This window comes from Amia ocellicauda, chromosome 18 (assembly GCF_036373705.1).
Source record: "Amia ocellicauda isolate fAmiCal2 chromosome 18, fAmiCal2.hap1, whole genome shotgun sequence".
NCBI lineage: Eukaryota > Metazoa > Chordata > Actinopteri > Amiiformes > Amiidae > Amia > Amia ocellicauda.
In genome coordinates, this window is record NC_089867.1 from 2,543,674 (window position 1) to 2,567,500 (window position 23,827).

Sequence of the window (23,827 nt, forward strand, 5' to 3'; positions counted from 1 at the left end):
TAATAAGAGCATTTCAAGATGAAACTGGTGTAATGCAAAATGAGTTTGCTTGCAACTACTTTTACATATGTACAAAAAAACCTGATCTTCACATTTTTTATTTAACATAAAAAGGAAACAAAAATACACAAGCATCTTTATAATTTTAATTTTTAGATATGCATTTACACGCATATTATAAAGCAAATTAGCAAACAAATATACAAATACCTTAAGCTGCTCTGCAACAAATTAGAAATGATACCTGGCACTAGTGTTCAAAGTAAAGAAACAGGAGGAAAACAAGTCTGCAGCTTGTGGCATTTTCATCAGTCCAGAGCTATCATTCAGCAGCACCAAAATGGCAACATTAACAGGAAACACAGAACAACAGTTTAATCTTGACAACTGTATCCCAACAGGTTTCTGAATTGCAGTACATTAATGTAATTACATGTTTAACAGTGCAGGTGCCTAGGCCATCTCTGGCTTGAATTATTTGCGTAGCATCTGTAAGCATATACAAAACAGCCATCTGTATATTCCTGGATCATCTCCTCAGGTAAGGATTGTGCCACAACTGCACTGAGCTTTCAGTCTATCCTCACACTGCCAAATAGACTTCATTAAGTGTTACAGGAATAAGATGCATGTAAAGCCTGAGTGCTGTCTTTGGTAGGCAATTAAAGTCATTTATTCATTATGTCTACCACAATATGTAACTACCTGTAGCATCTCTCTCAACACAGTCAGAAAGACATTCGGCCAAACATTGAAAAACTCCCGAAGACACAAAGAATGGAGAACAAACAAAAACAGCTGTTCAAAGGCACCATGAGTCAACAAAGATATAAAAGTCAATCTTATTTCTGTGAGGTGAATGCATCAGCCTGAATAATTGCCTTTGAACTGAATTCATCTAGAGTCATAAATTACAATTCAAGGAGTCAAACCCTTTTGATTCCTACAGATCAGGCGATGTCCTGTTAGGAGACTTGTTCTTTTGCTGTGCACTCTGTCTCATTCGAGGCTAGCGGTGCTGTGCTTTAATTTCACATAAGAGGGCACTTCCTGGCCTTTCTCAGAATCAAAAGGGTTACCAGTCTAACTACATGTGAGTAGCACCAATGCTGCCACCAGAGCTTCCCTCCCAGGTATCCACACAGCCAGGCAGGAGCCCAGACTCGCTTCACGGAGGGCCTGCCATTTCTGTTAACCATACTTTCAAAAAGGAGAAAAAAAAAAAATTAAAAAAAAATCATAAAATTAGTCTATCATTTACAGAGTCTTAAGGTAAAATAGCATTGCCTGGTCCCTATTAATTTTGACTTGCACATATTTGGAGAGCTTGACAATTCTTCTGTCGTGGTGCAATGCCACTGATGAGTTTGACTGGATGTAAAAAAAGTGGCACAGTGGTCGTCTTTAACTACACAATATAATGCTGAGAGCTTCAATGTCAACAGCACAACTCTGAGGATGCAATTCTGTGAAATGAACTCAGCAGGATGGGCAAACCCCTAGCATGATTTTTGAGAGGCCAATTTCAGATTTCTGCAGTGGCAATGAGATGCAGCGTTTTTAACGCCGTCTAAAGACTTCAAAGACATTCAAGCAGCAGTAGGGTAGTTGGGGGGGAAAGGAAGACACAAAATAAAGCCTGCATCTCTGGTTCTCTATTTCTGCATCACTCATTTAAATCTGCCACCTAAAGAACTGTGTTCTGTACATTGTACTCTACCCTGTTACCAAGATACTATGAGAGAGGGAAAAAGCTGGTTTAAAAGAAATTGCCAAACAAAAACACCAGCTCCCTTCACCGGGTGAATGAACCTCTTAAAAACAGAAAGTTAACTCTGTTAGCTGGGGTGGTTAGTGACAAGTTTAAATAGAGGGGTCTTGGCAGCACTTAAGGTATTATATTTCAGTCTGAATACAAGTGTTCTTCACAGCGCTGGGCGGTGGGGGGTTGTTGTTGTTGGTTTCTTTTTGGGCATCCCCAGAGGTGGAGTCCACCTCCGTGGGATTCACAACATTGACATTCTCCTCTGCGATGTAACAGAGTGGTGTGACCTCAGGACAGGGCAGGGGGGCCGGGGACAGGGGGCCCTGGGAGGGGCAGTTCTCCAGCCTGTCGTTCTCCACCTCGGGGAGGGGGCTGACGGTGGCGAAGCGGGGGTGGTACTCGCTGGAGCCGTGGCTGCAGGACGTCTTCATGCTCTCCAGGTCGGAGCAGCTGAACTCGGAGAAGTGGCTGGAGTGGGAATCTGCCACCGAGGGGATGCTGTCGCTCAGCGAGGGGGAGTCGAACTCGCTGGAGTTGGTGCTGCGCTGCTCCAGCAGCTGGGCGTCCATGTCCTCCCTGGTCTCGTTGATTTTGGTACTGCCTTTCTTCCTCAACTTGCCTTTACACTTCTTGCCCGCTGTGCCATCCTTGGCCCACTTGGCAGTGCCGCACTTGCTCTCTGCAGGACAGCTCAAGGGGCACACTGCCCCGCTGCGCCCAGGGTTGCTGCCATCGTCCACACTGCTGCTCCCGCTGTGGTGCCGCAGCTTCACCGGCTTCGACTCAATGTCCACCTGCACTTCCATACTGTTCCCATCTCTGGGGAGAGAACAACACGTTACTGTACAGCGCCACCTCACAGGAGCTCAACTGCTAAAAATAACAAAGGCAGGATGTGTTCCATTTCCAAATACAACTGCTAAAATCCTTTGACTTTACAAGGACAAGAAAAAAAGGATAAATATTGTACTTACAAGATAACTAATTATGCAATAAAGGGCAAACAGATGTACATTTGATTGATCAAGGCCTTCCCAACCAGAGCAGCAGAGTGGCTGGGATACAACACCAGGTGGTGTACTTTCCTCCATTGCACTGCAGTGATTCAGGAGTAGCAGGGAAGGTTTGCTCTCATGTCTTCAGCAATAATATTGAAGAGAATGAAACTATACACAATGTGGAAAAGCACAATATGAAATCTGACCTTACAGGAAAACCATGGCTACTTGTTTACTGCACACCTAGCGAAACCTTCCAACGTCTGAGGATTTCAATCTCAAACACCATTTTACATTGAGGTTTAGTCCCAAAATCTGAAATCCTTCAACAGCACTGAATCGCTATTAACTCAGCACAGGCATCTTCAACTAGGCAGTTCTTGGTTGAAAGAAATGGTCTTTCGTGGAACCACAATCCAAATCTACACTTCATCAAGGACATGGAAATGCTTTCAGGTGCCATGAAGAAATTAAACCCCTATCAATGCAATCACATCCAGAGAGCAGGGTAACAATTTTTGGTCTTGAAACATTTCTGAAAGTTGTAGCTTCTTAGACATCCCTGAAACAACTACTGGGTCTAGAATATCAGCTGCATTCAGCACTTCAAGAAAGATATCACTGCTCAAGAGGCAGTTCAGAGGAGAGTAACATAACTTATTCCAGGTCTGAAGGGAATGTCCTACTCGGAGAGACTGAGGGAACTGAACCTTTTCACCTTGGAACAGAGGATACTACGTGGGGATTTGATCCAAGTCTTCAGAATCATGAAAGGCATCGACCACATCAAACCAGAAGAGCTTTTCCAGATCAGCAGGGACACATGCACCCGGGGACACAAATGGAAATTGGGCTTCATGGCATTCAAGATAGAAAACAGGAGACACTTCTTCATACAGAGAGGCGTCACAATCTGAACAAACTCCCCAGCGATATGGTTGAAGCAACAATTTGGGAACATTCAAAAATAGACTGGATAGGATCCTTGGATCACTTAGTTATTAATGGACACCAAACGAGCATGATGGGGCGAATGGCCTCCTCTCGATTATAAACTTTATGTTCTTCTTATGTTCTTATTTGTTTTCTCTTACCTGTCCAGAGGCATGTAGGAGTTGAGAATGGATCCAGCCATTGCTTTGGTACTAGCATTGTCACTGATTGTCCCCAGACTGACCGTGCCCGACTCCCCACTCAGGCTGTAGCGTTCCTTCTGAACATCTGCCTGCACCTCAAGCCTGAAACGGCAAATGCCAGACTTCAGCAACAAGCAAGAACCGTCAAACTACTCACAGCCAATTAAAGGCCAGAAGACCTAAATTAACTGAACAACTAAGCCGACTACAAAGAGTAGAGCAAAGAAATGGTTCTTAATTACAATTAATTGGTGGATATGGAGCAGGCATCTATCTCAACATATTTAACCAAAAAACGATGTCATGCTGTACCTGTTGAAGCAGTTGACCATGGCACTCCCAGAGAGACTCCCCGTGATGCTGGCTCCAGCCAAGGCCATGGTGCTGGCCGTCTCACTTAGGTTGTCTCTGATGCCACCAATCCTGTCCATGTGGCTGCCACTAGCACTCAGGCTCCCGGTCATGCCCCCCACACTTCCCTCTCCAATACTGGGGTTGTTGCGGGTTTCTGCTACCGAGGTGGTGTCTGAAAGAGTTAACATGACAGTAAGAGCCACAGCAGATGTGTCTGTTATTCATCCAGCTTAACTAGCTGATCCCTGAACCACATCTAAAAAGATCTTTCAAGGATCTTCATTAAAATAAGAGCAAGTAACATGACTGTTCCACTACACCTTCAGGAGTGAAAAATCCCCGGAGCCTTCCTTCTGCCTGGACTCTATACAGAGCAGTTTGTATAATCATCCCTAAAATGTGGAATGTAGATTGTAAAACAAAAAGTCCAAATGACAAGGCTAGCATCAACCTAACAGCTTCCTTTTCAAACAAAACACTGAGATGCATAGAATTTGGGCTTGTTAAGTTACTTTCAGTTTGAATAATTACCACTTTTAAATTACATTTACTGTAACCAACTCTGTAAAATCTAGAAACTTGGCAGTACACTGCAAGCATGCCCTTAAGTTTACGCATGAATCTTCTCTACAACAAATGTAGAAATAATACACTACGCATGGGACAACAATCTGGTATTTAACAAAAAAGTTTATAAAATTGTTGCTTAAACTCTTTAGTTTTTTTTCCCCTACATATTGTGTTATAGAGTGCCTTTTGAATAAGACTTCTGGCAGTGCATGCTGGGAGCTTACTACAGCCCCACTGCAGACTAGGGGATGAGCAGCAGTTGTGGTTTCAGCCTCACCGGTAGCAGCAGTTCCGCTTCCAACGTTGATGTCGTTCTCGTCGTCAAACTCGATGCGAACTCCTTTTCCATTGCCTGCCGACACCCCACAGCCTCCACTGCGGCACAGGGAGATGGGTACCACCCCATACACATAGGCCAGCATTATGGGCACTCCGATGCCTACCAAAGCAAGCAAGACATAATCAGCACTGCCTCTTCTCTGACAGAGGGAGAAACATGTTCTGTGACATGATAGAGATTCCACTGCATAGTTCAAAATACTGTTCAAGTAGGTTTATGATGGTTTAACCCCTGCTGTTCAAGGTGAGACCTAATCACAGCTCTAGTAATGAAACTATTTAGCTAAGGCAGCAGTCATGTCACATCACCTTTCAAGGATCTATAAAAAGGGATGAATACACCGTTAAAAGTATTCCCATATGCATTAGGAGCAATGTCTCAGAGGGGCATAACTAAAGACAACATCCAGGTCTAAGCATAGCTAGCAGTCTTTGCCAGCACCATGTGATGCATGCTCTAGCTTTGCAAACCCATGTTATCGTTAGTAACATTGATAACCCCTTTATCCAAGATGACGTATAAACATTGAGGGTAACAATCTAGAAAATATGTCTTAAACCATTACAATGACGACTGGAGGTCTGATATGGCTTAAGAGTAGTTATTGTGGTGTGTGGGGAAATTCCAGGGCCTGAATTGGCCACTCCATTAAGGGACAATAAAACAAACGAATGAAGAAATGTACAAAACCTAAATGGAATTAAATTAGATTTGAGGAGCTCTTATTCCCTGATCCCATAACAGTGCAGGTCCTAAATGAACAATTAGATTTGGTAAAAACATTTCAATTTAAAAAAATAATAATAATAGTAATAATAGTCAGAAGATAATCTCACTCGATTCAATCCAATTCAGGCCGTCACTCAAGTAATGTGAAAGTAATAAAAAAAAAAAAAAAGGAAGCTTACACAATGAGTACATTGCAAAACAAAACAAAAAATATATATTACAAAAACTGCTTACCGACAGTTACTGCTGCCACCACGGGAGAAACTATTACAGACAATGTCACACCACCTGCAATCACCAAGTTCCTCTTGTGCTTTGAGATATCCTTTCCTTCATAACGATTGTGAATCTGGATGGACGAAAGGTCATGTTTAGTGAAAAGGCAGGGCACAAACAAGGCGAATAATTTTCACCATTATTGTTCTGCTAAGTTTTGAAAAATCACTGGGTGAAAGTTCTCAGATTACACAACAGTGTAAGAGAAGGATAATAAACTGATTACCAAACCAGTGCATATCAACTGCAAGCGCATAAACACGAATAAAATGGAGAAAATTTAAGACTGTACTAAAGTGGTACTAATCACAATTGCTCAGTATAGCTGTGGGGGGGCAGCTCAAATGGCACTTCAAGATAATAACAATTCAGGTAATTATGTGTATGCTGTAAATGATAGGGCTGAAAATCAATATAGTAACAGTGATCCAGCTGAGCACTGCCTTTTCAGTGGGGAAATAATTCATTTTATTTTATTAGGCAATTAAACTGCTGTTTAAAGACTTTAATTTTCAGCCCCCCACAAGCATATTCTGACATTTTTTTAAACATACTTGAAAAAGTAAAAATATCAATCCCTTCCCTTATGGATGACTTGAGAGAAAAGGCAAAAAGCTTTGTGATGGGTATTAGCCAATTCATTCTAACTGTCGGCGCTCAAAACTTGTGTACACTCAACACACCTTAGAGAATGTAAAAATACAGCAGCTCAGTCAACTTTACTTCTTATCCTGGTGTGCATTTTAATAATAGTGGTCACAAGATCTTGAAGTGCCCTTGAAACATTCTGCCATCACTGAAACCCTCAGTTTACCCTTATCTCTGGGTACAAAGATAAAAAGGGTGAAGGTTTTTAATCTCCTTGCAGAGGTTTATTCTAATGTACATTATCTGTGTTTAAGGTATTTACGAACTCTGAATCTTTCAACCCTTTAATGACAATACATTTCTTATCTCTTTGAACAGTGAGTGACAGGACACAGTAGAATATATTTGCGGGGCTCATTTGGGAGATGGCATTTATGTCCTACCTTTCTCCCCACGTACACGGGGATACCAATGATCATAGCTGGAATTGCAATGCCAGCAATCAGCGCGATCCCCACCGGAGCACCAACCAGAGTGCCCAGCTGCCACAAAATCTTCTTCTTGCGGCTCCAGGGCTTCTTGCCCCAAAATGTGCATCCTGATGGGCTGTGGGATAGAGGAAGGGTTATACGTGAATACATCCCAGAGAAACCTCTAGGAGATATTCCCTGAAGCATATATTAGTGCTTTCCCCATGACGCAAGCAAGTCTCACCGCTTTAACACCTTTAACAGTTAACTCCTTAGCGTTCTCCATTTCATTTTTAAATGCTTTGCCTCAAACCCTTCAAATGGATTGAACGTGCCCCCCCCCCCATTAGGCTGCCATCTATCACTTAAACCAAATGCTAGATTTTACAAATCGGAAAGGATCATATATTTAAATATTTTTAAAATTGTTAGTTGCTGCCTTTAAGTGCCTTAATGGTACATAATCAACCATTAAAATGGTTGTGTTGGTATGAATCTGATCCTACAAGATTAACTTCAATCTTCTGCCCATGTTGCATGAGCCTTTATGCATAGAATCCTGTTATTAGGCTTACTGTTGTTGAAATCAACAACAAAATCAAAATATATTTGCTGATGTAGCAGCAATAAAACCAAACCGGTCTACTTGACAAAGGGAGAGGGGTGCACATGTTGGTGCTAGGCCTATGTACCCTGTGAAAGCACATAGGCAGTTTCCAGGTTTACCTTAAATAGTGCAGGTCAGAGATCTCCTTCATGCAGAGCCAGCAGAACTCGCAGCCGCACACCGCACATGTCATGTGATTGCAGCTCCCATCATTCATCTTGATAATGTAAGCAGCACATCTTGGACAGGGCTTAATGTCGTCGGCTGCAGAGGAAATCAGTCAGTCACAAAGACCAGTCTGTTAACCAGCTAAAGTCGGCACAATCGGTGGCAAAAGACTTGGAAAAAGGCATCTTTGATCAGAACCTCTGCAAAATGGCATAACAAGCTAAACCAAAGGGAGATAGTTTGCATTTTTACCACAGAGTAACTAGGATTCGAGCTTGAGCCTGTAAGACCAACATCCTTTCCAGGAAAAAACACTTAAGAGTAATGTGTTGACAATACCAAGAAGAGTACAATGCAATTATAATACAACTACCAGGAAGATATAATTGCTGTGATATCGAGCAGAGTAGAATACACAAGTTACTTTTCAGAAAGGAATATACTCCCTAAAGGCTTTTGGTTTTGCAGTTTATTTACCATATTTTCTGTATGTTGGAAGTCCCATTCCAAAACACAAACAAGGCCTTAATTGTAAACTGAAATTGAAGAAACTCAACATTTACTCCTTGGAAAAAAAATACTATCAGCAGGAGATTTATCATATTTATCCTTGAATTGTTACAAAAACAATCAAGCAATCTTGTGATGAAATGGAGGATGAGTTATGTCTGCAAGTCTGCAATTTCACTGGATTATTTCATAGCAGTGGTACAGTACAAATTCCCTGTTGTGTGCTACCTATCTAATTATCTTGACGCAGCAAGTCATGTGGTGCTAAGCCTGCTGGTACCAAGCTGTAATCACCCATTTAAAACCATGTTCCCCAGAGTTAAAAGGCTTGAAAACACTTGTTATATTTTTGGAAACTGTATAGATAATTTGGCTCTGAATTTTAATAGGCCATGTGTGTTTTTTAGTTTTTCCCCACTGTGCATTGATTGTAAGTACTGAGGAAGTTATGTGCAACTCAAACTTGGGATTTTATTAGTTGTGTGTAAATAAGCTGAACCACTACACAACAAAATGCATATTTGTCAATCCGGAAGCACTAACAAATGGGACATTTGTTTGAGTTGACGTGTGCAGGCTTCAAAAAGGAGCTTGTGTACGTGAGAATGATAAATACAGGATTAACTGAGCAGGGAGAGGGCTGCTCCACTGAACTTTGTCTTAAGAAGTTGCAGCCCAGAAAAGAAACTGCTGGAGGGCCAGTGCAGTTGTGGGGGACATCAGTTCATTGCAGCACTGTGTGTACCTGCAGCCCCGGACTCCTGGCTGTAGCTGAGGGAGGAGGAACGGATAGTTCTCAGTCTCAGACTCTGGGCCCTCTGCTGCCGGGCAGCATCACACGTCTGATTGGGGTGCCAGATCTGCTTACAGTGGTAGCAGAACTCGGTCCCACATCCTTCACGCCCACAGGTGATCTTTGGGCAACTGGCACAGCCGAATGCAATGACCGCATATCTGGAAGATCAAAGCAAAACAAACCGATTAGGGGACAGAAAACAAGGACATCTATTTTATATTAAAGTGATGGTGCAATTTCACTAATGCCTTCAAGATCAGCTACACTTTATAAAACAGAAGTGGTTTGTCAAGCAGGGGAAACTTATACCAATCATTCGTGAGGCATCTATATACATACTGCAAAGTCTGAATTGTTTTATTTGAACAAATGGACAAATCACAACAAGTCTTCACTTCGAAATTTCATCCGTTCAAATTCTGCCCATATTTCACTAGCAATGATGTTCAAATGCATTTATTTAATTTTGTGAGTAAAATAAAGACCTAACTGCTCAAAATGCTCTACAAACATCGAAACTTTGGTCAAATTAAACAGATCTCCAAAAAACTATTTAAAATTAATACATATTCTCATGTAGCCTAATATTTGTATTCATCACTATATAAAAGATACTGTAGGTGATGAAAGGGTCAAAAACTGACATTTGTGAGAAACTCAGTCATTTTTATACTGTTCATGAATGTCACATTTACAAGATTGTGCAAGGAGAAGATAAAATTGCTAGGAAAATAAACTACATGCACTTCTAAAAAAAAAAATAAAAAAAAACGTAATACCTTAAACGTCTGCACAGTCCAAACTAAGTATCTGGAGTGCTTTATCACTCTTGACAAATATACCGAGTACTTGTTACACTAAAAATCAAATTATGCCCAATTTCCCCTTCTCCAAGAGTTAAATACAGCAAGCGACATAATTATGCCTACATTGCAGTGAAAATTGTTTTGGATGACTGAGTAACTCATTACCATATCTGTGGGGCTGCATTATAGGATGCTGGATCCCCTTCAAATCACAGATACAGGACAGACATCCAGCCACACTGAAGCTGGTAAAATGTATTCTGTTTTGCACAGTTAATTTTAAATCTAAATAAAATTGAAAGCAAAAAAACGTTTCTCCACAACAACCAAAAAAATTTTACATTCTGATATTTGACATTTTCATAAAACATCACAATGAACAAAGCTTCCTATCACAAATTTTGGGCATTTGGGAATTGTGTATACATCTGCATTTCATAGTATTCTGTGGGCTGGCATTATAATTAATGCTATTCATCAAAGGAGTTCAAATGTGAGAACTTCAGTTAAGGCACCAAGATACTAGCTTGCTTAGCATGCAACAGTTGATGGGACTCATGTGCCTGCCTATTACAAAAGGGTTATCGATACATGTCACTGTCAAACTCGGCTGATATATCCTTGAGGAAGGTACTTTACATAAATTACTCAAATTAATACATCAGTAAAGGGTGGGTTCCAGCAGTCCAGGGAAAGTACGATTTGAACCCTGAGTTTACAGCACTAGCCATGATAACCTCTTAAGCTTGTATTGAGCATGATTCAGTGTTTCCACTTGTATTGGCCATTGACTCAGTCTTCTGCCCTGCTGCCAAAAAAAAAATCTGTACAAACCCAGCAGCATATCTGATCAGATTTCACAAGTGTTGCAGTTTCTCACATTCTAAACTTATAATCCTTGAACATAAATACAAAAGTACTATGTTAAAAATTAAACCCTTAAGCTTCTGGTCATTAACTCAGACAGTGGGTACAAATGTATATATATTTAGGTTCATATTCTGAATATCAAACCAGCAATTACAAGACTTTCCTTAAAAGAAAATTAAAAGGTATTTTAGATATATTGTAACATATACATATATACAAAATCTACAATTCCTGACTATAAATACGCTGTGCCAAAACTTTTGGTGACTTTTGTTCCCACTGATTCCCGGCCGCTGCTAACAAAGGAAGCTGAATGAAACCTAACAAACACCAGGACTAGAGGACATGCAGCTGCTAAGCCAACCCCATTGTTTCCAGAGGAAAATGTGCTGCAGATGTGTTCCCTCCCGAGTCAATGAACTAATAGTTTCCATTTACAGGTATGCTGAATAAAGGACTGAGCCAGGAAAAACACTAGGGCGCCTATAGAGGAAGCTGGGTTGGAATAACAATTGGGGTGAACTTCTAAATTTCCTCTAGTCTTTAACAAAAAATTATACATACATTTCATACATTACACACACACACACACGACATCTCTTGTATCCCACACATGGTGTAGTGCATTTAGAATGCTGCTTTATTCCACGGCAAAAAAAGAGAAAGCTGAAAAAATACAAAACTCTTTTGAGCTTCTTTCCTTCATTATACAGATTGGGATACTGTGGTTTGTCTTGTGCTCCCAAACTTCTAAATTGAATATCCAGATCTTGAATTAGAAACAGAAGTCTTAACTTCATACCAAGACTTCTATTAAGTACTGAAGAAAATATTAAAACATAAAAGTAGTGTTATAGTAATCTCTATTTTTAAGTTTAAGAAAAAAAATCAAATATTTTTTTTTTTAATTGGATGTAGTCCAGTCCTCAGAACAGTGAAAGCTGGCAAGAAGGAGCTTCAGCAATGAGACTGAAACCTTCCTCTCCAGTTAAAATAGGAAAGGAAAAACTGTCAAAAGCACAACAATATTCATACAATATTTGCCAGTCAATGTATTTTTGCACACCTGCATGCAAGATGAGCAGGCAAATTGTAAATCCAATCTACAATGAGTTTGTTAAAGATCATGATGCCCTGAGCATCTACACTTATTAATCATACTCCCCACATTTGCCAAGCTTAGATCTTAATTTCTAGGCATCGCACCAAAAGGTCACAATGCAATACAGACTCACTGATGTATTCCGGTTGCTAAACCTCAGGATACCAACAGGCCCCCCATTATCTCTGCTTTCCTCTGAGTTAAGACAAGTGTATAAAGTTTAAGAGCTTTTCATTGCACAGTATTTATAGAAGTAATTGAAACATGCATAGACACGGAGTTCCAACACTTAAATTATACAATAACTACAAGCTGAGGTTCCTTGATGTCTACTGGCTTCACTAACAGAGCTGACAATAGTCTGTCTAGTGTGCACCAGCTGAATACTGATGAGATGAGACACACTGAAGGTCTGAATCAGCAATCTGGCTAAGCAGTTTTTGGCTTATTGTCGGTAGCAACCGGTCAAGACCTGGTTACACAAGATCCTTTACCTCTTTTGAACATGAGCTTTCCTGTTATGAGCTAGCATGTTATTTTTCAGTTGTTAAAGGCAATGACGGTAAACTGATATGAGAGGAAAAGCAAAAACAATCCAGACATTAAAGAGGATTCTACATCTCTTGCCTTCATATATAGACTTTGTTGCAAGAGAACTGGACATTATTCCTTCTTTCTCCGATTCAGAATGTTTTAACTCGGGACTAATTCTTTTTGAAAATTAATTCTCCTCAGATGTCTTGCGAATTTGACAGTTTAATTCTAGCAAAACAAAGTTCTCCTTCCAATTCTTGCTGAAATGAGAAATTAAACTGGAGAAAAAAAAAAGTAAAGCTTTACCCCACACACCCGTCTGTCTTGACAGAAGGGAAATACTTATTGCACAGTCATTTAGGATGCACACATTTAGATACCCATATGTTCATGGTACACATTTTAAATGGTGCTGTGCACAGCACATTCAAAGTTTTAGGCTACATAAAACGGGTGCAGTACAAGCCTGATATTGTGCTGTGAACAAAAGAGCTGCTGTGAAAAGCCTGGGGCACACAACACCGTCACTTCTGGTTTTCCTATTCAGAGAGTTGCTGCAGCTGAGCATCAGTGAAGGCTGTGAAGAACAGGGCTTTGTTTGTTTCTCTGTGCTTATCACACATACACCACCTTTGAAACGATGGACGGCACATGGTGTGAGATGCGTCATAAACACCTGGAAGCTCCTCTGAGCCCAACAATTCAAAGACCTGAAGTGGGAGTAACAGACATTACGTTAATGCAGACCCACTGGACTGCGACCAGAAAAGATCAAGATTAGACCGCTAAAAGCAGACGTCCCTGTTGGTGCATCTGAGGTCGCCAGGCTCACTAGTATCCAATTAAGAATACAGAAGATAAGGGAGGAGAAAGCCATGTAGGAATGCAGAGCAGCCTCCATATTTCAACAAAGTTAACCACTGCAAACCCTGTCCACACATCCATAACTAGGTAGGTGATCACACTATTATAGGCTGACACCATAGGATAGGATATTTAAATTGAATCCAAATGCTAAACTTAAACTGAATATCAAATGGACAAAAACACAAATATGTGCTCACCCCAGAGAATTATCAGAGTCTAAGGTTAAAATTATTCCTCTGGTCTCTACTCTTACAGGTCTTAATTACAATTTTTTATTTAAAAAAAATTTTTTAAACACCACTGTGTGAGATTCATATCCTCACAGCATGTGATTGAGACTGTGGGAAATCACATGGAAAAACAAAAAAAAGTCACATTGAGCTAGGTCTCCCCCCTTCGCTCCCCACAAAATATTAATCAAGGGATTTGGGGCCATATGTTTTTCAAAATGTTTATGTTTCTCATTGGCTAATCCTGTACAGTAATGAGCACTGGATAATAGAGGCCACACAAAACTCAGCCTGGCCCTTCTGGGACTGGAAATAGAGAAGAGCAGCCAGGGTAGGGGAACTGTCCACTGACTACACACAGCAACTCTCCAGTGTCCACTGGATGACTGCAGGAGGAAACAATCAGTCCCCCAAACTGGCACTGGAGACATACTCTTTCCATTGCAATTACAAAAGAACAGGCAATCAGTCTGATAATGTGCCCGCTGTTGAAGCACATCAGCGAGTGCAGTGGTGAGGCTGGGTGAATATCAAATGAATGTTCTAAACTGCAGATCGAAATAATTGCAGATTTTAGAAAATAAATTAAATGAGCTTATGTAACAGGGATGTCTGGCACAGCACAATGTCTAAAATCTTTAATGTCTCTACACACAAAACTGACATGCAGTGATGTTGTGCAGCCTGTCTGTCTAATATGGGGTTTGGCACATGTCTAGAATCACCACACAGTCCCAGAGCAGCCAAAATCCCAGAATCATGCAGTTGACACAAACATAACAGCACTTCGTGACAGTTTCCTTATGTTTTAAGATCATAAAACTGCAGCAATGAAGAATTGCAAAACATCCAATCCAATTAAAGATTTCTGCAGAACTGATGCCTAATTTACCTTTTTTTTACTGCCTTCCTTGAACAAGCTAGGGTCAGAAATGATTCCCTTCAAACACTTAGATTTATTCAATTCTTCCGTCCTCAATAAGATCAGAAATTGAAAATGAAAAAGGATATTTGAGTGCTATTCCTTTTAATAAGAGATCAAAACATGAATATGCTTTTATGTTCATAGACAATTAGGAGACCAAACAAATCCTTGCTCTCTACTGGTCAACTGCAGTCCTTTCAGTAACCGGATTAATTCTATGTCAGATCAGCAGGGGTTTTTACATGCCTGTTAAGTAAAGCCCCAAATTACTCACTCCCCCAGTCAGATGTCTCGTCAGACTTCAGGGCTTTCCCTGGACTGCGAGCTGTGTGTAGGAGTGATACAAGTCCTGGCAGTCACAGCAGACTCACGGAGAGCATGCCACACACTGGGGGCACACAGCTCCACTGACACAGAGAAGTGTCAAGCTGAATATGACACTCTTGCACTGAGCTGTTGCTATGGAACATATGGTAGAACAATGGGAGGGCACTATTTAGAAAGAACATTGCAGGGTGTGAGACTGTACAGGTGGGACTAACGGTCAGGGCTAAACGGTTGTCAGAGCTCAGAATAATCCAATTTAGTTTTGTCCCCTCCATTACATGTAACTTGGTAAGTTAAGCATTACCTTTTATTAAGATAACTATGGGGCAGGGTTGGGATGTTTAATAACAAGGAATTAATTAGTTCTAACCCAACAATATTCCAGCCTCAGTTACAACAGACATTTACACGGTCTTTCACATTTTGGATTTTGGAACTATTTTCAAGGGAACAGTATTGTGCTGTGCTGATTCAACTATTGAATACGACAGGGACATCAAACAATTCAAATGTAAACTGTCCTTGGCGTTTCCCCGATTGGATTGTCAACAGTGGAAAAGGCACAGTGCAATATTGACAGATGGGAGAAACCTCCCCATGTTAGCCTGGGTGGGTATTATATAATAACTGTGGAAACCTGTCTTACTGCTCTGTCATTGCCCTCTTAGATGAACTGGATAAATGACAATGAAGGCATTAACAGTGACGCTCCCATTTCTCCAGTTCTGATCTTAATTGCCAAGTAGAGAATGTAAAATCGTATAGGCAATAAAATCTTAAATTTTACTTTCTGCCATATATCTTTTCCCCAATGACCCTCGGAGTGAAAGAGGCTTCACTCACCCGCAGTCAGGCGCAGGGCACCAGCGGCAGTCTGGATCAGCCACTAGCCAGCGGCGCAGCATGAATTCCTCGTACTTCTCCATGAGCGCGCGGTCGCCCAGGATCATGCGGATGTCGTGAGGGTTGAAGCGCTCAGAGCACTCAGGGCAGCTGATGTTGACGCGGCTCTCCGAGATCTCAATACGCAGGTACTGGCGCAGGCAATCAGCGCAGGAGCGGTGGTGGCAGGTCATGATCTCTGGGAAGCGGTCCCGAGAGTGTCTCAGAAGGCACAGCGGGCATTCCAACAGCTCCCCGCCTGTCTTGGAGGAAGAGGAGGAGGCAGAGGAGGAGGAGGAGGAGGAGGCGGCGGCGGCGGCGGCAGCAGCCGAGGAGGTGGAGGCCACTCCTGCCACTGAAAAGGCTGAGTTCTTGTCGTTGCACATCTCCGAGTGGATGCTCTCGATGCTGGCGATGCCGTCCACCCCTACATTGTGCTCGCGTGACTTGCGCTTGGTCTCTTTCCGGCGCCGGAAGAAAGAGCCGAGGGAGATGCGGCGCTTCTTGGGCGCCTTTTTTACTGAAGGCAGGCTGATGGAGGAGGCAGCAGATTGAAGGTCTCGGTCAGAGCCCATCTGCTGGTGCTTCTGCAGACTCATGTCTTGAGAATGCGCCAAATTTTGCTCTGTGTGGGTCACATCTATGGGGCTGTGAGCGGGGAGGGAGGGAGGGGTACAGAGGGGGGTAAGGGAAGGGGGTTGGGGATGGGGGGACAGGGTTTCCAGTACAAAATTGCAGGATTTAAGACATTTTGGCTTCTCCTGCAGGCCGATCACCTCATTCAATCTTGTGCACCACTTCAAGGTGCACTCTGTTTCCAGGGAGAGAGTATAGTATCCTGAAAAGGTGTCTGAAAGAAAACAGGGGAAAGTTAGTACAATTCCAAAAGTAAGGCAATGATATATGATGCGGACAATTTTAGAACTTTACCAAAGAGTTTATTTTGACCTTTGAAGGTTGGGAACATTACTGAACAAAGGACTGCAGTTTTAATAGTACTAATTGGCATATATTTATTGGTGGTGTCATTGTAAACTTTAAATTTGAATGAATAAGTCATTTTTCAGGTAGTTAATAAATAAAATTTTCAGAACCCAATTTAAAAATCCATGTTATTTAAGATGGTGCTATTTTAATACCCATACAATTGAAGAGAAAAGTTTTGTAACCAAAACAACTTCTGACAATCAACATTATATGTATGAAACAAAAAACACAAGAGTAGCCGTAACTGTAACCGGTATATTCGAAAATGCAGACCTCCAACTATAACATGACACTTCAGGAGAGAGTATTATACTTTCCTTCGTCAGTATGGTAAAACTGCATTGAGTTCCGTTTCTACCATACTGGTATTTAAACCACACATACTTTTAGTTATGTCTGACAAGTGGAGTTTATATTCTAATTACTTCAGGTTGTTTGAGAATTTAAGAAAAGCCTGACATTTTTTAAATTTTAATCTTTTAAAGGTGAAACATTGGCTATCTTTCCACACACATTCAATATAACCTTACTGCTCCAGTATACAGCTAGTAGACAAAGACTGATGATCAAAAGAAAGTATTGTACACTTCTACGACCTAACAAGATCTGTATGAGGACCAAGGCTTGTGTGGAAGCAATCATACTTAGTATCTAAAAATTAACTTATAGATGTATATATATGCGCAACAATACAGTGCAATTCAAGGCACAATACATTTTACAAATTCAAATTTACACAAGTGTATATGAAATATACAGTAAAGAAATATACGAGGTCTTACAACCTAGCTGAATGAAGACCTTAGGTGCAGAGGTTGATTAAACAGAGAAAATGTAAATAACCCATAAAACACTTATTTGTAATCATAAAGTCTTGGAGTTTTTTTTATTTTTTAGAATTCCTTTTGAAGCCTTTTTGTTTCACTTTTGATTTAATGTAAACTATTTTGCAATGAAATCTGAGAATTCACTTAAGATCCAGAGTTTAAAATTGCAATGCCAAATTGGAGCTTGTGAATAACTGTTTCATGACATCTTATAGGAAAGGAAGGAAAGATAAAAGGCTTGAATTGACTAATTCAGCACTGCATGTCCCAAAAGCATTAAACTAAGCCATTCCTTGTTGAATTGAAGTGTAAAGGAGACCTGACTTAACTAATGATAAAAAATAGTTTTTAAATGAGATTTAAGATTGACTATAATTGATCTTTGGATTAGTTAAGTCTTGCAATACATCAATACACAAAAACACTGCCAAAATAACTACGTTTGTTACACTAAATCTGAAATTTACAGAATACAACTACTTGTATGAAATTCAAAAACCATTCCCATTATTGAAGGACCAGGGATTCCAAAAGTTTCAAATACATCTCTTATCTGTTAACACAGGAAAGTACAGCACAAAAGGTTGATAAACTCACTGGAGTGAGAGGTAATGTACCATTAGACAAACAAAGGGAGCCCGTGTCCTTCTCATGCATGTTTAAGCTATTGAAATGCATAGTTTAGAGGTTACCTTGAAGACTGAAATATACCACCTCCGAGTACCAAATATTTGAATTATACCGAGAGACTTAAAATACTAACCGCTATAAAAACTTACATGTAGGGTTGTAACAGTATACCGGTATGGCAGTTTATCGTGATATTGACATACTGTTCATATCGTGAACATTTGCTTATCCACGGTTTTGGAAAAAAAAAAATGAAACCAGATCTCACCTGCGCTGCTGCGCATATGCAACTTCTTTCCACTTGACTGCTTAGACTCCATCCATACATGTACAGCGGAGAAAATGTCAGAGACAGAGGCTGCTAATTCTAATCTCTATCCTCCGTTGAAAAAAGTTAAAATCTGCAGTATGGGAATACTTTGGGTATCCGAAAAACGAACACGGGGTTGTCCTTGAAGATGGATATCCAGTTTGCAAGAAATGTGGACTAAGAGTGGCTGCAAAAAGGAGGAAATACGTCGAACATGTTCTCCCATATTCGCAAACACCATCCCTCCGTGCAGATTAAGGTATGTTCCGTTTATAACTTAAGGGTGTATTATTTCCGTGATGCAGAGGGAATTTACAATATAACGCAGATGTCACGTAAAATGCACGATAGATGGATAGATATAGATGGATGAATAAATCAAAAATATAGTTGTGCAATGAATCAAATCACAATATGTGCGTGCCTATGAATATACAGCGCAAAAAGACTGCTATATACTGTAAATCTATATTCTGCTTGTTCTGCGTGTCTCTGTGTGAATGAGCAGCGCCTTTTCGTCTAGTACATACTCAAGTACGTGTGACGCTCATGGTGTCCACTATATGAGGACGTGAACACATGAACATATCCAGAGTTGCTCTGAGAGAAAACAATGAGCATTTCATAAAAGAATTGTCAAATACACTGACTGAAACTCATAGGTGTTTAGTACAGCCTGTCAAAATAAAAGTTCGGTTTATCATGAAGAAATAATGACTGAAATATATTACTATTGTACAATAGAATATAGCCTACTTAAAGTTATAACAACAATAATAAAGTTTATTTAAACATTAGGAATATATAGATTTTTGTCCATGTTTTAATTTAGTAAACCTCTGTTGTGCAGACAAACAAATCCGATTGCATTTTCAATATATTTGCATTAAATCATAGAATCCAGACAAATTATATCAGAAACCCAGAATTTGAGGAAATAAAATACATTTCATAAGACTATTATTTTATAATTCTTAAATAATAATAAATTAAGAATAAAAATAAGTTAAGGTTTTATGAATTCAATTGATTAGACATGTTTTTGATTATACACATTTGAATTACTTTGCCCCATCCAAGTTATATCCCACATTTCAGTTCCCATTTACATCCCTGTTCATTATGTGCTTATATGTAGATACATGCTATTTTTATATCATGTTTATAATTCTGTTCATTCTTTAGGGTCAAGCTACCTCTGCAAAGACGCTTCCTGATCCAGCTCAACCAACTGTCACACAGTCACTTGCAAAAGGAATCAAGTTAGATCCTACATCCAAACAAGCCAAAGAATTGAATCATGCTGTAGCTTATTTCATTGCTAAAGACATGATGCCCTTTAGAGTAGTGGAAAAAATGGTCACATTTTGCTCTCCCATTTATGCTGTTCGAGGAAGGACAGTTTGATTTATTCTTGTCTAATCTAAAGAGAAATAACGTATTCCTTATTTTGTTCAAATGGGAGATGTGCAGCTTTTCTCTCTTTTTTTTTTCAAAAGGTAGACTCATAATTCCATGTTTATTTTTCATTAAAAAAAAGTTAAAAGTTTGTTATAATAAACCATATGTTCAAACAAAAAACCCTATCTGTTTTAATTAATTTAAGGGTCATTGTAGCTGATGATTATAATAATAATGATAGCTTAATACCGTATACAGTGAAACCGTGATATTTTCTGAGACGATTTCATACCGTGAAAATCTCATACCGTTACAACCCATGGACCTTGGGTAGCAAGTGTTTTGCCCAATTTGCATGCAACGGGTTCATAGAGCAAATGTTCACACATTCTGGTGGTAAGCTCTTATGATCCTCCAGTAAATCAATTTAAAAATGTCTCACCCACTAAAGCAGTATGGAACTCTGTGCCTTAGACAGAGGTCTATGTGTTGTATACACACACACACACACACACACTTATGCCTTGGTTCCACTGGCTTAAGCGTCCGTGTCGTGCCAATGCCGTGCAGGACGTGTCCGCCCTCAGACGCGTCCCAGAGCTTTTATTGCAAAACCAGGCTGTTGTGATACATACATGATACATACACGTTTCTGTTAAGAGATATTAGGAAGAGCTAAACGTGTAGACAGCATATTCAGACAAACATGTTCACATAAGAATATCCATGTTCCATGTGCAACAATAATAATAAATATGTATTGTTATTATTATCGTCATCATTTGTGCTAGTATATATGTATTTTAAACGGCACAGCATGACTCCCTTAACTTATTACTCTTACTACAGATTTGTAAGTGCAAACAATATTTTTTGCTGTATTATTTATAATTTACTTATCAGACGTCCTTAACCAGGGCAAGTTACAGTTAAAACAAAATACACACGTTTAACGATTAATCATCCAGATACAATATAGCAGGTTTAATTGAACTAAAGTGTGCGCGTCTCAGTCATGGCGTTTATGGACGCATTTATTAAACCAGTCCTTAATGTTTTAGAGGGAACCCCACATCTGCTGTATTAATTTATTCATTAATTTAACTTGTAAATGGACACGTTAATTAAATCGTGTTCGCCTTCACACTGACTGTCTCTGCGGATTGTCCTGCACACCATTCACACAACACAGCCTGAAACACCGGCCAGTTATTCATACAATATTAAGAATACCGGCTGCTACCGCTCCGGTTATTATCCTTCAGTTTATTTTAACTAGTCAGTCACTGCACCAGTCCTGTTAAATCCAAGTTTTTAATGCACTCGGATATTAAGTGTAAGCAGTCATTGTTTCTGTACGTGGATTTCACTCCATGCTGCTAATAAACTTGTAATTTCTTCGTGATCGCACATGGCACTTCAGATACATTGTATCGGAAGATATAATCTCATCTCCTCCCTGTGTCTCAAGTGAAACACACACCTCCAATTCTGAAAGCGAATCATGTCCTCAGTGGGCGGGACGGACGCTTACGGACACGTCTAGCACCAGCAAGTTAACCGTCCACCGTCCGGACGCGTCCGCCAGTGGAAACGGGGCATTATTTAAAAAAATGGGGGAACTACAAAATTACTCCTAAGGCTTTTATTTGGATTTTAGAAGGTACATTTTTCTCCCCCAATTTTGGCATCTTTGTGGAAAAGGTCCAGGAAAATTCCATTCCCTCTGCATTTCCAGTGTTTGAGATTAGTATAATCAAGAGAACACTGTAGTCATAATTTAGATTGAAAATGGCTCGCATCACAACAGAAAAGTCTCCCAGGGCCTAGAAAAGCAAGCAACCTGCTTCAGAAATGTCTGTAGGAGGAATTAAATTGCCATAACCAAAGTGGAGGCTCTCTTAGCTTTTTCCTGTCTCTCTCCCCAGTGAGGCCAGAGAGTAAAGTAGTTAAAGTACAGCCTGTTCCCTGGTGTTTCAGTGCCTTAGAAATTTCTGAAGATTAGGTTAATCTGGATGAAAAATGGACCAGGGAGTTATTACAGCGTAAGTACATCTGACCAAAGAAGCCAACTATTTGAATACTGAAATTATCATAACTGTAAAATGTTTGTAAAAATGCTAGATTGTACAGGTGAGAGCGAACATTCGACTATCCGTTAACCATGACACCTATTGACAAGTGAATCCAACATTTATTAAGTATGCATTTTAAAGCCTGTACTGAGGATTGGTTTTCTATGTAGCCGTAATGAAGATTGACTGGAGGGTGGGATGCGTTATTTCTTGTCTGTGAAGGCTAAACTAGAACTTACGAACAATGGCTTCCTCACAGAAAAAATCTAAAATATGTTCAGTGCAATTAATCTACAACTGGAATATGTTTACCCACCTAAAAGCTAAACACCATTCAGTGACACTAGCAATGACCAAAAAGGAAAGAGGAGTGCAAAAAACAAATTAAGCTACCTACATACATAGTCAGCTATTGCCTATAGGCTATTTATTTTTTATTCATTGAAATTCTAATGCACATGAATGTTTCCGATTTGATTTAGCACAGATGAGTTGTCTATTTGTTTGGTTTGAAAACATGGAAAAAGTACATTGTTTAGATAGAGACCATCTAGCTAGCTAACTTACATAATCTAAATACATTTTGTATTTCACGATTATGACCGGAAAACATTACCACAAGGACACTAATGTTAAGGCATTGGCATTGCAGCTCACATTGCTAAATTGAATGAAAATAAAAACTGAATAAAAAAAAAAAAAAGGTAAAAAACACTTGGTCAAATTACAGCTGTAATTGCAAAACATTCAGTTCTTATGCACACACGTCAACTATGCTGTAATTTTTGGGAGAAGCCCTTAAGCAAGTTTATAATTGTCAAAGCCTTTATAGTTAAGCTGAAATTGTAATTAACAGAAAAGGTGACTATCGGGAGAAAAAAAATGACACTTGCTTGCAAAACATGATAGTTTGACATAACATGCTTATTGCTTCTGTTATTCTGCCATTTTAGTGTCTCCTAATAGGATGGTATTTTTTTTTACTTAGCCTAATGTTTATTAATGTTTATTTAACAAAGTTGTTAAAATTGTGTTAGCCAAGTATTTTAAAATAAAGCTCAGAACTTATTACAAATAATTGTCACATTGCATTATTTTGCACCTCATTTTGAATTGGTCATTTTGAATTGACCATTTGAATAGTCAATGATAACCGCTGTGGAATTATCTATAGTTAATGTATGTCATGCCAATAGATTAGCATGTTGTACAGTTTGCAAGGTTTAAAAATATTGATGTGTTTTGAAGTTTATTTCTGACCAATTGTCTACCAATTATGCAAAGTCAAGTAAGTGTGGTCTTTCATTATATTCCAAAAACAGATGTGTAGTTGTGGCTAGAGGTTTAAACACACAATTCCTTTAGTAGAAAACAAGATGGACAGCAGAATCCCTTAATGTACCAGTTTATTTTGGTATTGAAAAATGGGCTAAAATGGTATAAGCACTTCATATGTACAGCCTATAATTAATTTGAGAAAAAAGAAAGTCTTTACTTGGACCAAAGAGGTGTTGCCTGTCAGCACACTCATTAGAACACTGAACACAGAGCTAGTGTACTTTACTTTCCCACATGCTCCTCCCAGAGCAAACCCTACTACGTTCAAATATGTTTGGAAACATGAGGGTCTTTATTTCCACCATCCTCAGGAGCTACATCACAGTAAGGAAACAGGAAACCCTTCATTTTCATATTGGATGTGTGGTGTTTATGGAGCAGTGAAGGTCAGGTATTTGGCAGATGCAAA

At 39.7% G+C, this 23,827-nt stretch overlaps 1 protein-coding gene across 2 annotated transcripts in view; it reads right to left on the bottom strand.

Annotated features, from left to right (window-relative positions):
• Positions 1 to 132: 132 nt before the first annotated feature.
• Positions 133 to 23,827, bottom strand: part of rnf19a (ring finger protein 19A, RBR E3 ubiquitin protein ligase) — a 59,434-nt gene continuing 35,739 nt past the window's right edge. The window contains exons 2-11 of one of the 2 annotated variants that reach the window (XM_066691124.1): positions 15,812 to 16,700; positions 9,257 to 9,465; positions 7,953 to 8,097; positions 7,200 to 7,362; positions 6,127 to 6,241; positions 5,101 to 5,262; positions 4,574 to 4,645; positions 4,212 to 4,425; positions 3,858 to 4,001; positions 133 to 2,584 (exon numbers count right to left, since the gene is read on the bottom strand). In XM_066691124.1, coding sequence (XP_066547221.1) covers positions 1,897 to 2,584; positions 3,858 to 4,001; positions 4,212 to 4,425; positions 4,574 to 4,645; positions 5,101 to 5,262; positions 6,127 to 6,241; positions 7,200 to 7,362; positions 7,953 to 8,097; positions 9,257 to 9,465; positions 15,812 to 16,449 — 2,550 coding nt within the window. In that variant the 5' untranslated portion in view covers positions 16,450 to 16,700 and the 3' untranslated portion in view covers positions 133 to 1,896. The remainder of the gene's footprint in view (positions 2,585 to 3,857; positions 4,002 to 4,211; positions 4,426 to 4,573; positions 4,646 to 5,100; positions 5,263 to 6,126; positions 6,242 to 7,199; positions 7,363 to 7,952; positions 8,098 to 9,256; positions 9,466 to 15,811; positions 16,701 to 23,827) is intronic. The other variant, XM_066691125.1, reaches the window with a different exon arrangement.